Source organism: Eubalaena glacialis, chromosome X, assembly GCF_028564815.1.
Source record: "Eubalaena glacialis isolate mEubGla1 chromosome X, mEubGla1.1.hap2.+ XY, whole genome shotgun sequence".
Classification (NCBI taxonomy): domain Eukaryota; kingdom Metazoa; phylum Chordata; class Mammalia; order Artiodactyla; family Balaenidae; genus Eubalaena; species Eubalaena glacialis.
Window position 1 is genome coordinate 47,424,726 of NC_083736.1, and position 14,395 is coordinate 47,439,120.

Genomic DNA, 14,395 nt, shown 5'->3' on the forward strand with positions numbered 1-14,395 from the left:
ATATGCTCATCTCTGAAGGTATTAATAAGGTTTCTTTTCCTTTTCTTTTTGAAGTTTACTTCTTCCTGCCTAGGCTCTGTTTGTCCAAGCTGCTTTTTTACCATTTGGTTCTACTTTGTTTATTCTAGAGTTTTCTCAGTTGTCTGTTAATCTGTGGCTATCTAGTTATATTCAAGAGTAAGAAATGAAAAGGCTGAATGGAAGTTCTGAGTACAGAGGTGAAGTCTGTCAACTGTGAGCCACTGTAGAGTGAAGCCACTTAGTTTGGGAAACTCTAGGTCTTTCCTTTTGGGCCAGTCAGATTCCCCCGAGAAAACTCTCCTATTTTTTTGCCTGAAGGAAAAAGGTCTGGCTGCTATTGTTCTAAGAGCCAAGTGGAGGAAGATGGCTGGGAACCTCAGCATTCAGTAAGTATACAATGAATCCTACTAGTTTCACTATACTTCTGCTCTCAACTATACCTAGAAGACCTCAACCCAGAGATTTATTTCAACCTCTTTGAAAGTAAATCTCACAGTGTTTTGCTAGAGTGAGGGAGGGTCACATTTCCAGATGCCCAGTGTGGGTGGGGATCCCATAGCTGCTGCTTTTTTTTTTTAAATTAATTAATTTATTTATTTTTGGCTGCTTTGGGTCTTCGTTGCTGCGCGTGGGCTTTCTCCAGTCGCAGCAAGCGGGGGCTACTCTTTGTTGCGGTGCTTGGGCTTCTTGTTGCGGTGGCTTCTCTTGTTGCGGAGCACAGGCTTTAGGCGCGTGGGCTTCAGTAGTTGTGGCACACGGGCTCAGTAGTCGTGGCACACGGGCTTAGTTGCTCCGCAGCATGTGGGATCTTCCCGGACCAGGGCTCGAACCCATGTCCCCTGCACTGGCAGGTGGATTCTTAACCACTGTGCCACCAGGGAAGTCCCTCCCATAGCTTCTTATATAAATATGAACCAATCTTTATTTTTACCCCATTCGTCTTTACTCCCGGAATGTCTGCTGCAACCAACTACTGAACCTTTGGGGGGTACTGAGGTATAAATCAGATTGGTTCTCAGATGTTCCAGAACTGGCTAAAGATTCAGTTTTCTTATTTGTTTCCTAGTTTCAAGAATTTTGTTTATCATTGTCTCTTTTCTTGTTTTCCCCATCTCTGTGATTTTTTTTTTACCTTAAAAAAAAAATCACTTTGTGCCATTTTGTGAGGTTTCAGTAAGGAATGGAAGTAGCCATGTGTATGTTTAATTAGCTGTCTTTACCAAGAAGTCTTGCAAAGTTTCTTAAAATGAACATTCCATGCTGATGAAGACACAGTGAAATAAGTACAGTGCTGGTATGGGGACCAATAACTTCTCTCTGGAAAGCAAAACTGCTGATTCATAACCAAGAACCTAAAATGTTTATAGCTTTCAATCCAACAATTCATCTGCTAGGGTTCTAGACTAATGAGGAGAGAATTAGCATCCTAACAATACTGAATCTCCACATTTATTCAGGTCATGTATCAGTTCCCACCTCCAGTACATTTTCTTCTCAAATCTACCCTACTTAGAGGCAACATCAGTATTTACTGCTTGTACTACTGCACTGGCCCCCATTACCAACCACTAGAATTGTCTTCCCCAACCAAAATGCAAACCTGATTATGTAATGTCCCTGTTGAGAACCCCTCACTTGAATCCCCGTATCTACATGATAAAGCCACGGCCCCAACAGGCAAACTCTTACTCTTCCTTCAAGTGTCACCACTTCTACAAATGCTTTCCTGACCTCCCCCCCGCCCCCACTTCCTAATGACCCAGACTGTTGTTCTTTTGTAGCACCTCTAATATTTTATTCCAGTTGTTTACTCACCTTTGTCCTCTACTCAACTGCACATGACTAAAGGCAGGGATTAGTTTATTTGCTTTAAGGGTGCTGACCAGAGGCCTTGCACACAGAGGGAGTTCTAGCAGTATTTGCTGAATGATCTAGTCCCAGCCTTAATTTTATAGATGTGAACACTGAGTCCCACAGAAGCCTCAAGTAGCAGAGCCAGAAATAGAACCTAATGCACCCTCATTTTGGCAATGTCACTTTACTGTTTCCTATGCAGTTTTTTTTAGAAAGCTCTCCTCACATTCTGCAGCTATTAAAAAATGACCCAAAAGTCCATCAACTGGTGAATGGACAAACAAAATGTAGTATATCCATACAACATAATATTATTCCACCACAAAAAGGAATGAAGTTCTAAAGCAAGCTATAACATAGATGAACCTCAAAAATATTATGCTAAGTGAAAAGCCAGACACAAAAGACCACATATTATTCCATTTATATGAACTGTCTAGAAAAAGCAAATTTTTAGTTAGCAGATCAGTGGTTGCCTGGGACTAGGGGCTGGAATGGAGACTGACTGCAAAAGTGCACAAGGGATCCTTTTGGGGTGATGGAAATGTTCTAAAACTGGATTGTGGTGATGGTAGCACAACTCTGTAAATTCACTGAATGGTGCATTTAAAATGCGTGATTTTTATGGTATGCAAATTATACTGCAATAAAGCCGTTTTTCAAAAAAGATGGTTATAAATAGTTCATGGTGAGGAAGTAAAAAATCATTCTAGACCAGCACTGTCCAATAGTAATATAATGCCAGCCACATATGTACTTTTTAAATTCTCTAGTAGCCACATTAAAAAAGTAAAAAGAAACAGGTGAAATTAACTTCAATGTATTTTATTTAATATATCCACAATATTATCATTTTAATGTGTAATTGGTATACAAAAGTATTAGTCAGATATTTCACATTCTCTGTTTCATACAATGTCTTGAAATCCAACATATGTTTTATACTTCCAGTACATTTCAGTTGGAACTAGTCTTGTTTCAAGTGCTCAATAGCCACATGTGGCTAGTGGCTACCAAATTGGACAATGCCATTCTAGATGACCAAACTTAACAAGAGATTATAAAATCCATACACTGATTACTGTCATGTCAAAACTTACATAAAAAACAGATGGAAACGTAACAAAATGTGGAGGAAATAGAGATGACCTCTCTACTGCCATTTTTTGGAAAGGGGGGATGTTTCTTTTATAATGAAAATACTTATACTATATATCTCTATCTATAAAAAGAAATGGCCTTCTCTCACCAAAGGGGAAGATGGGGGGGGGGGCGCGGCCAAAGATAGCTCTGAGGGACCTCCAGCTGGCTAAACTGCAGCCTGCCAACATGTGAATATGAAAATCAGATGTCCTGGATTGAGGGGATACTGCCAAGTCCAAAGAGCCTGGAGATGCTGGGAACTACCTATAGGAAGGGCCTGGCAGACAGAGGGTGGGGTGGTGAAGCAGCAGCTGGCCAGAGAAGCTGGGGAGCCATGAGCAGGAGAAATGCTGTGGAGGTGGTAGCAAAAAAATCTGTGATAAAAGTTTTTTTAAAAAGAGATTAGAATTGAATGAATATATATATATATATATATATATATGTATGTATGTATGTATGTATATATGAATCTTAGCTGTCTGAATCCTTAAGGAGAATCCTCTTCTACTCTTACAATTCTCCTTGACACTGTGGAAAAGAACTGATGCTGTGGGTCAGGAAGAAAGGAGTCTGAGGAAAGGTCAGACCCAATGTCTACTTGTGAAGAGCATAACTTCAAGGGCCCTTGGTCATTTCTATATCTTGAGCCCAGTAATTCTTAAATGGGGTGATGCAGAGAGGGAAAAGGAATGCGTTTCCTCTAATTCCCTAGATATCTCAAACCTTGGTTAAGTATCACTAAAATGCATAATAAAAAGTATTACTCATAGGTTATATAGTATAGCAAAACAAGCTGAAGGCAAGAAGAAATTCAGGTGAGAACCATTGACCTACTGTACAGATGACCAGGGATTTCAAGGAGATATTAATTCAATATGTACTGACTGCCTACCATGTCCCACGCACTAGACTAAGCAGCAGGGTAGCCAAGGATGGTTTTGGGGGGACAGGGTTGAAGGGAGTGGGGAGGAGTAGCAGCACAGAATGAATAAGACTCAAAGCAGAGGTGGAAGATGTACTCATTCCTGTTTCTACAGGACTGTTGATCAGGTTATTTTAAGATCCACACCAGAAAACTGGCCGATACTAATCAACCTTAGAAATTGCCAGGAATATAAAGGCCCTTATAGGTAAGCCAGGATGTATACCCAGGGTGGGAGAGAAGTCCACAGAGAAGGAGAATAGGACAAGTCAGGACTCTGGGTTCAGCTTTTTTTTTTTAAATGCTGAAAGATATTGGCACTTCTTTTTTTTTAGGTTACTTCCCCCTATCCCGTCCCAGCTTTATTGAGATATAGTTGACATATAACATGTTGGTGTACAACATGTGGATTTGGTACACTTATATATTGCAAACTAATTACCACCATAGAACTCTGACCTGTTAAATAAGTAAACAGACCTACCCACTGCTCCAAGAAGGGTCACAATATGGAAAGTATAGCAGAGACTGCTAGTTGTCCCTCTATATTCATTCTCACCCTCTTTCTTAATAACATGACCTCCAATTTGTAGCTGGTACATGACCATCCTTAATAAAAATCAGATTTTCCAGTTTTCCTCACAGCTAGATGTGGCCATGTGACTAAGCTGTGACTAACCGGAGGTGAATGGAAATGATGTGTGCCCTTAAGAGTAAGGAGACTTGTCTTGCCCAGTCCTTCCTCTATTTCCCTTTTCCACTGGTGGAAGCCATCCCTAAGGTGTTGCCCTCAAACATCAGGCCCAGAGGGCTCACCATCACACTGTATCTCTAACCACTATTATTTGTCAAACCTATAGCCTGATTAAGATAGAATAGGAATGAGAAAGGGGCAGGGGTAGATTCCAGACAATCACCACCACCACCACCACCACCACCACCACCACAAAGAACACCACTAACTCATTCCTACACCTTGCCCCTATTTCCTGGACACTCACCGGCACACCATGGGACATGAGGGTGTTGGGATTCATGAGGGTGACAAGTTGGTGCAGAAGGTCAGGCTGGCTATCAAAGAGCTCAGGTGTCAGCTTCTTCATCACCTCTTCCAAATGTTCTGCTGCAAGTGAGGGTACCCCATACCAGGTCTTCGGCTCACCCCTGGCCAAGCAGAAAGGAGACATGTAGAGTGGACACACCTATGGTACTGAAGGAGCCCACCCTGACTGCTTCCCTGGCTCTCCAGGACCCCACTCACCAGTGGAGGTAGTTAATGGAGTAACTCCAGTGATCCTCAATATGCCAGCAAAAGGCTGAGAAGACCATGCCCACATAGAGCCAGGGCACCTTCATGCCGGAGATATCTGCATTGATGTGGCACAGTACGGACTGCTCCAACACCGGCATCACATTCAGGTTCCAACCACTAGTAGCATACTCCTGTCAGGTCAGGTATTTGTGGAAAAGGGATGAGAGTTTTGCTAAGGAGCGGAGATCTTTAGCCCAGGGAACCTTAATTTTGAGGTCACAGACCTTTCTGAAACATCTAAGAAATAATATAGGTGTTCTTCCCCCTGCCTCTGTCAAATGCATACACACAAAATTTCAACTCACTTCACTTTACTTCAATTTTAGGGAGGTTTATAGATGTGCCCACCCACCAAAGTACCTGCAAGTTAAAAGCCCCTGCTCTGGACCAAAATGCACCCTTCCCTTGATACAGGCCTAGGGCCTCATTATTTCCTGCACTTACAATCCCAGTCCCTGAACACTTCTTATGAATGAGCCAGGCACCCTGCCAGGTACTTCATATACCTTCTCACTTAATTCTTAAAAAATTTGTAAAATGGATACTATCCCCATTCTACAGACAAAAAAACAGCCAATCTCATGACTGGAGATGCCATGCCAGATATTAGGCTGTGTTCTTTACACATATCATCCCATCTACATCTCACAGCAACCATATAAGGTAGGCATAATAGTCCCCATCCTATAGAGATACTGAGTCTTTCAGATACTAAACGACTTGCTTAAGTCACACAGCTGACATAACCATGAATCACCTACTCACCTCCTCCTCAGGGGTTAGGTGCCGCTTACTGTCACTGACGGGGAAACCGCTACCAAATTCTTTGGAATGGATGTCAGCCCCATACTCAACAGTCACATCTTCCTCAATGCTATTCACCAGCCGCCAGAATTCCTTCTCCACAAGTTCTGTGGGCACCATCTAAGGAACAGGGGTAGCAGATGACCGTGGCCCATCATATCCTGGCCCCACTGACCCAGGAGAGCTACAGACCATCAGGCACCTATGACCCTAACCCTGACACTACCCCAGCCCTCCATCACCTACGTGTACGGGCATGTTGAAGTAATCGGCTTTAAAGGAGTCAGCCATCTCGCCAAAGCTCTGCAGAGTGTATTCCCGGGTAGCCTGCTCAAAGCCAAAGGCTTCGGGGGGGCGCTTACACTCCTGAAACCCAAAGGAGAACATGTCACCAAGGCAGAGGCAAAGAGGTGGAGAATCCTCAAAAGCGGAGCTGGAATATGGGGTAGGAGTCAGGAGGGAGAACAGCCCTAGGTCTGTACTGAAGGCCCCTGAGGCAGGTCTCACGTCACAGCTCTACCTTTTCCTCCTAGCACTTGAGCACAGTTAGTCTCTTCATTCCCCACATGCACTTCTACCATGCTCTTGCTCTTCTCTTCCTTTAGGACTTTACTATCTAAACCATGGGCTCTGCCTTAAATATGCTACCCCATGCTCTTCTGCCACTATTTTTTCTCTCAAGATAAAATGTGAGTTTATACAGGATGCTTAGAGAAGTTTTATGCCCAGACTGGAACTACAGACCTGGGAAAATGACACTGAATATTCTAGTAGCTTGGAGGATGGGAAACGAAGGCACCAACTCCTAGTGTCAAACCCCACACTATTCCTGTTCTTTACACTGTCTCAGAAGACAGGACGTGTGTCTAACTCACTTTGTATCTATGTTCATGGTTTTAGATGAGAGATGTATGTACCCCAGTCAGACACACCTTCTGCTCATGTCTGAAAACTAAATGTCAATCTGGTCCACTGGCCCACAACCACTTAGAGAAGAGAGCCAAGTAGACCTGACAGTCTGTTGTCTATGATACTTTTGGTATCCAAACTCCTCCCTAAAGGAATCCCCACCACTACCAAGGCCATTATGCACTGCCCTGGTCTCTTTCCTCATTTGTGTGTGTCTAGTGTGTGTGCATGTGCACACCTGGTCTCTATGACCACAGTTGACAGGGCAAGAAACTGTCAGTGTCTACTCTCCAGAAACCCAGGGAGAGATGTAGACAAGCACCCAGAATTTGGATCAAGGTAGGAGGCTCATGAAATGGAACTGGAAGACTTCCCAGGCCTCTTAGCCCTCACTGCTGCTTCAGCTGCTCTCCTCACTGCCTCTCTTGCACTAGGTACATTATCCCCATGTATCCTTACTCCTGCACTCCTCCATCCCCCAGTCTAGAAAGCCTGCCCACCTCTTGTAGTTAAAATCGACAACACTGCAAACCAATCTAATTATCACAACAGAAGGAAAATACCTAAATAAATATTATACCCACATGATGGACCCCCTACAAGGAAAAAAAAAATCATACCCATGAATAAATTTAATAATACAGAAAAATGATTATAAAGTAACAAATGAAAATATACAGTAAGATCCCAAACTTGTTAAAGATAGTTATATATACGCAACAACGAAAAGATGAGAAGAAAATATACCAGACTATTAACAATGGTTGTCTCTAGGTGGTGAGATGATAGGTAATTTGTCTATTTTCCAAGCTTTCTAAAAGAAACAAAGAATAAAAAACTTGGAAATCAAAAGAACATTTTTTTTCATATTCCTGTCCTCCAAATCTCATTGCTGACACCTTCCCTGATTACTACCCTTAGTCACTTTCCTGTCCTCTGAACTTCTACATCTGAATTTCTAACACACAATTTAACATTTGATTATATGTCATCACATATGATCTGTCTAATCATGACTCTCACCTCCCCGGGTGGTCTGAGAGCTCCCAGAGAACACAGGCTGAGTGCCCTCCTTTTCTTTCTCCCAAAGTTCTGCCCAACCTAGCCCCACCCCAGGGACCCAAAACACAAGACTGTGGCTGAACTAGGAGGCTGCTTTCAATAAGACCGGATGAAGGAAGGTAAGGATAGCCTATGAGGCAGACATAGACTGGGGCTGGGAAGTCCTTACCGCCATGACACACTTTGGGCACCGCCAGACACCCTTGGGAATCTCAGGCAAAGGAGGCAGCAAGCAGAAGATGTGGTAGTTGTCATCACAGCCATCACACAGCAGGAGCTTGTCATCCTCATCCCCTCGGGAACACATTCGGCATACATATGACTCAATCTGCCAGGGGAGGGAGGCAACAGTTCATTAACCTAAGCCCTGTCCAGCCTTTCAAACATCAGACTCCTCCAGACAGCACCCTAGTCCACAAAGATCTCCATTAGAAACCCACCTTGCCTGCTGGCTGGATCATTCACAGCCCTGTACAGGTTAGTCATGCTAGGCCTGGAATTTAACTGCATGCACGTACCACCTCCCCAAATAAACTAACTGTAGAGCTGTGACAGCAGAGTCTTTATCATTCAGTCCTGAATCCCCCGTTTTCATTCATTCAATAAATACTTACTGAACACTTATGTGTTCAACATTATGCTGAGCTCTTCAGTACAGCGATAAATAAGACATGGCATCTGCCTTCTAAAGGCATACAGTACTCCAGAGGCACAAGTTCATAAAAATTAAAGGGCAGTGTAGAAACTGCCAATAGCAGCCCGTAAAAGGGTACTATGGAAACCTAAAGGAGGAAGCACTCGAATCAGCTGGAGATAAGGAGGGACAGCCTTGAGAAGAACTTCACTGAAACGGTGACACTTGAAACTGACTGAGACCTGAAGGCAAACTGGAATTTGGCAATGGGGCAGAGCACAGGGGAAAACTCTTCCAGGCAGAAGAAACAGCATGTACAAAGGATGAGGAAAGAAAGCATGGCACATCTCGGGAAAAAAACAAACATACCTACAAGTAGTTCAGTGTGGCTATAGCAGAAGGAGTAAGGTGGGCAGTGCTGGGGAATGAGGCTAGAGGTCTGCAGGGACTGGATCATGCATGGTAATGAGGAGCTTAGCCTTTATCCTGAAGCAATGGAGAGGGAGTCTCCTCCTCTGCACCCTTCCAGCACTTCATGTTGACAGCACTTGATCACCCTTTCTTGTTCTTTGTTCCATGTGAGTTGGCCTTGTTTCCCCAATTAAGTGAGCTACCTGAGGGCAGGGCCCACCAGGCCCACTTTTCTGCTTAATGCCACCTGGTCCAGTGCCATGCTGGGGAAATGCTCGTTGAAGGGATGAGAAGCAGAGCATTAGGAAGTCAGGGCTAGGTCCTTACAAACTGGGCATTGCTGTGGTTCCTCCGCAGCCTCATGGTCATCTTGGTGCAGGGCTCTGGGCTGTGACTCAGCTCCTCCTTGCTCTCCAGGAAGGTCTTGGGTGAGGGTGACTCCACCTTCACGTCCCCACCTGACTCCTCCTTCACCACTATGGTCGGGGGGCACTCGGGCCCTTCCTTATCTGGGAGAGAGAAGAACGGCTCTAAGGTACAAGTCTGAACAGTCACGGCCCAGGCTCCTCTCCCCTGGTGAGGCCATTCTTCACACTGCCCCAGCCTGTCAGGCCTCACCTTTTTTCCGCAGAGTCTTATCCTTGGCCATGAGGCCCAGGCCCATCATCTTGGGGCCTGCCCCATAGATCTGAAGCTTCTTCAGCTCAGGATTCTTTTCAATGTCTTCCTCTGTGGGTTCCGGCTGGGAGGAAAGAAGGAAATGAATCAAGACTGCTATCTTGGGCAGACTGCCCCATCCTAAAAGAACAACAGCTTGGACTCTATCACGTGAGTTCATGCCAGGGTGGAGGCATAGGTGGGCCCAGGCAAGAATTCAGATTGCTTTTTGGAGACTGAGGGTAAGTGAACTCCCTCCTCATTCCTCTCTTGGAATGGAATTAAGATGGGATCTCAGTTTTTCCAACTGTAAAATGAGAATATTAACTCCTACCTCACAGTTACAAGGGGGTTTGAGGAAAACATATATAAAGAAATCTAAGTATTTGAATCTACCAATAAATGGCAGTGACTAATATGATCTGGTAAATTACATGCTTCGGTGAGCCCAGGGACAGTGTCTATCTTGTTCTCTGCTGTATCCCCAATGCCCAGAAGAATGCCGGCACATAAGCTTCTTCCTGAGGCTAAGATATAGTTATAAGGAGAAAAAGAAGAGTTCTTCCCCTATGAGCAGAGTGAGTCAGGAAAGGAACAAGGCAGGCAAGAACACCAGACATAGGAAAGATATTATACAAACAGATCAAAACCCAGCTCAGAAGCTCAGCTGAGAGTAGAGGAAGAGCAAGAGTGAAGCCAGAAAGAGGCACGCTACTGCTCAGAACTCAGAGAACCAAGAGAAGGGAGAGTGGAACAGGGAAGAGAACCTTGGTCAGAGGGAAGGGAGAGGACTCTCTTCACCACCAAAGCTCCAAGTTAGAAGAAGGGAAGTACTCACATCAGGCTGCAGTCTCTTGGCTCGCCGGCCATAGCTGTTGAACTTGGAGGGCTGCACAGACTGTCGAAGGGGGATACTGTGGGGTTTGTATTCCTTGTCCTTCTCCTCATTATCAAATGGACGTGTGTTGCACTGCTGGGGACAGGTGAGGGGTAAGGGTCAGGGCATGGGGCCCCAGCTCCCAACAGCAAGGACTTCCCTTTACCCTCACCCAATGGCAACCAAAGCCGTAGTTTCATGTACCACGCCCCCCGCCACCCACCCAATAGGCCCTGCTCAACTGGCCACTGACACCAGCACACACTTTGGGAATTCTTCTCATGCCTCTGCTTATGCCATCCCTCCTTCCAACCACCTCCCCGCAACCATCTCCCCAACTAAACCAAACTCCATCTCTTCCCAGACCTCTCCAGGTCTCCAGTCCACTCCACTGAACCAGTTCCATTAAGAGCAAGTGTGGAAATCTGCATCTGGCAGGGGAAAGCCTACTCCCACCCCGGCTCGGCATCCTTACCACCAGGTTGGCTCCAGACTGGTACATCTCATAGGGGTAAACGATGCGTTCATAGTGGGAGCGTAGCAGGGAGCCAATGTTTTTGCCTGGTGGGTAGTTGAGGCGCTGGGCCACCCGAGCCCATCGACGGTCCTTGCAGATGGCTTCGTAGCCACCTTCCTCCACCACGATCTGTAAGGACAAGCAGGAAGGGACGTGGATATGCTGTGTGTATGTACAGAAAGGACAACGAGGACAACTCCAGCCCCTCACTTCACTGGAGGCTACCCCCTCCTACCTCCACCACTCAGACTCAAATTGCAGCCAAGAGATGCCGAGAAGTTCTGATGACAGCATGTGTGCTACCAGGCTGTGCCCCTTCCACTGTAGCCTAGAGATCCAATATCCAAACCAAGGTGGCCCCCAGAGTACCAAGGATATTAAGGTGTGGGGTGGGGAGGGGTTTGAGAAAAACCTGTTCTTACTTTGCTGAGGCTGTAGAGGTCCAAGATCCGCCGTTCTACATTGGGAATCTTTAAGGAGGAGCCCTGGATTTCCCAGAATTTGGCAATCTGATCCAAGTAGTTCAGTTTCACTCTCGTCTGGGCCTGGAGAAAAAATGGCTCAGAGAGGCTGGCCTCCCCCTCTACCTGACCCCTATCTTCTGGCCTAATCTTAGGGGAGGAGAAGGGATGCAGAGCAGCCCACTACTCAGGGCCTCTCCCAGTGAACTGGATCCCCAACTCTAGGTAGCACCTCGCCCACCTCTCTTATCTTTGCCACCTTCCAGGCAACAGGAGAAGCCCAAGGTCCCAAAACAGAGCAGGTCGAGTCATAACAGCCAAAGCTTTACATATACTCTTTCTCAATCTCCCTGACAGGGCTGTAGAAGTATTGTCATCTCTTTTACAGAGAGTCCCTGCTTCCTCAAGTCACACAGCAGGTACCAAGAGATTTGAGTGTCAAATAACGTAAGTTTTTGCTTTTCCTCTGCTAATAATTTGCTGTATAGTCTTGAGTAAATCAGTTCTATTCTCTGGACCCGTTTTCTGATTATGAGGGAAATAAAAAACTGCCCAGTCCACTCACCCCAGAAGGGTAGACTTATGAGAGGAACAGTGAATGCTCTCTGGAACTTTGGAATTAAATCTAAGCTCTAGGCATGTTTCAGAGAATGAAGGCTCCAAAAGAAAACATTCACCTCTTCACATGCACCATGAAATTTGTTCCATGGTGGCTGAAGGGTGAGAGTGCATGCTAAAGATAGAATGGCCTAAAGAACTGAGATGGTGTACCAAAGCAGCACTGGCACCTGGCCCACCCAGGAACCAATGTGGGCCAAAGATTCTAGGAACAACGCATGTACCATGCTTTCCTGAAATCTCAGTGACCCAAGAAGGGCTCCCCAAGGCCCTAAGTCTATAACCACCTCACCCTAATCAGAAGGCCTAGTTCTAGGGAGAACTGGGTAAGTCATTATCATTCATTACCTTGCTCTGATCCCATTAGGGGAAAACAGGGACAGTTCTTTCACAGATGAGGAAAAGTAAGGTCTATTTGTGGGAAGGAACATCCTATGGCTCCTTTGCTATGAGAATCCCTAAGGGGCCAGGAACCCTACTCCCTCCACCTCAACGCCTTAGCTTTCCAACCTTGGCCCATCCCTGCCCCTCCCCCTCATTAGCCAGCACTCTCTCTCTAGAAAACCTGTCCCTGTCCCATGGTAGGCTACACCTTGTCCTAGCTATACCCCAGCAGACCTGGTCAGATCCATTTCTCTAAGGACCTTGTACCCCATACAAGAGATGATTTTTGCCCTGACCAGAACAGCACCTAGACCAACTCTAGAACAGTGATTCTCAATGAGGGGCAATTTTGCCCTCCAGGGGACATTTAAGTAATGCCTAGAGACATTTTTGGTTGCCATAACCGGGAGAGGGTACTATGTGGGTAGAGGCCAGGGATGCTGACAGATATCCTACAATGCACAGGAGAGCCCTCCACGACAAAAAATTACCTGGCCCAAAATGTCAATAGTGCCAAGGTTGAGGAACTGTGGTCTAGAAGACAAGTACGCTTTTAGGTTACGGGTATTCGGTTGGGCCTGTCACCCCCACACCCCCAGACATCTAGTGAGGCTTGAGGATACATAATAATGAGGGAGAGGAGTGGTAGCATACCTCTACCTTACACCTTCCATGGGAAACTCCAGAACTTTACCTGGAACTGGCTTGAGGGCATCTACTCTCAGTGCCCTGGGGCATTCTCAAGTCCTTAGTGGAGAACCTCACCTTACCCATGCAAAGGGCCTAGATTTCCTGTATGGAACATAAAGGAGAGGGAAAAGCCTACCTGCCTGACCCCCTGTCCAAGTCTGTAACCATTCCAGCTTCCTCAAAGACCAGTTCTTGCGTTGTTCCTGCCCATCCACCTCACCTCCCACCTTACCAAGCACCATGGAAGAAAGGTAGGAAGCACAGGGCTGTAGATGAATTGGATAGATGAGGACACATTCAGCTGGCCAAGCAAGAAAGGGTCTCAACCAGCCCCATATTTCTCTTTTGTTGACCCAAGCAGGGTGGGTTAGTTGACAGGGGAGCTTCAGAAGTAGCAAACCTTTGTGGAAAAGGGCCATCCCCAGCCTTGGGGCTATCAGATTTGGGATGCTAAATGCTCCTGCTCTTGGTTATATTCAGAGCTCTAAAGCTTCCTCCATGCCCTCCAGGCAATTTCACAGAAGAGAGAATAAAGGCCTAGTTAGGTAAAGTACCTTAGACAGAGAAGGTAGGAGGGAAGTGGGATCAGAGCTCAGGTATCCATTCTCCCAACCCCACCACCAGTTGCTAGTCATCTTACCTCTAGTTCATTCAGCCTCTGGATTCGGGGAGTAAACCTGAAGTTGTCCACTTCTACAGCAAAGGGTGGCTGCCAGTCCTGAGTGGGTACAGAGGAGAAAAGGGAGTTGGGTTATTCCAGCATAGTGTAAGACCAGAGGTGCACCAAAAGCAGCTCAGCACCCCATTCATGCCTTCCCAGACCTCTAGCCATGTCAGACCTTTTAACCTGGCAAACACCCAACCCATACACACACAACTCACTACAGGGCTTTAGAAGCCCCTCAAGTCCACGCCCAACACCCCATGCACATACCCTGGGAAATGTCTTCAGAGTCCCTGCAACAGTACAGTGCTAGGATTTTAAGAAATAGAGAGGTGGGGCCCAAAACAGCTGACTGCAAACTCTCCCTATGCCCATATTAACTCCTCATCCCCTAGGCATAGGACACACAGTCTGGAAGTACTGGAAAGCACACAGGATCTGGAGTCAGAAAACCT

General features: G+C 45.9%; 1 protein-coding gene across 8 annotated transcripts in view; it reads right to left on the reverse strand.

The window, feature by feature from the left end:
* The window catches only part of KDM5C (lysine demethylase 5C), a 31,556-nt gene that overhangs the window by 12,800 nt on the left and 4,361 nt on the right, over window positions 1-14,395 (reverse strand). For 4 of the 8 annotated variants that reach the window (XM_061179174.1, XM_061179171.1, XM_061179177.1 and 1 more), the window contains exons 2-12: window positions 13,917-13,994; window positions 11,546-11,668; window positions 11,082-11,252; window positions 10,568-10,702; window positions 9,691-9,814; window positions 9,400-9,581; window positions 8,197-8,355; window positions 6,303-6,422; window positions 6,018-6,176; window positions 5,202-5,383; window positions 4,942-5,104 (exon numbers count right to left, since the gene is read on the reverse strand). In XM_061179174.1, coding sequence (XP_061035157.1) covers window positions 4,942-5,104; window positions 5,202-5,383; window positions 6,018-6,176; window positions 6,303-6,422; window positions 8,197-8,355; window positions 9,400-9,581; window positions 9,691-9,814; window positions 10,568-10,702; window positions 11,082-11,252; window positions 11,546-11,668; window positions 13,917-13,994 — 1,596 coding nt within the window. The remainder of the gene's footprint in view (window positions 1-4,941; window positions 5,105-5,201; window positions 5,384-6,017; window positions 6,177-6,302; window positions 6,423-8,196; window positions 8,356-9,399; window positions 9,582-9,690; window positions 9,815-10,567; window positions 10,703-11,081; window positions 11,253-11,545; window positions 11,669-13,916; window positions 13,995-14,395) is intronic. The other 4 variants (XM_061179172.1, XM_061179176.1, XM_061179178.1 and 1 more) reach the window with 2 other exon arrangements.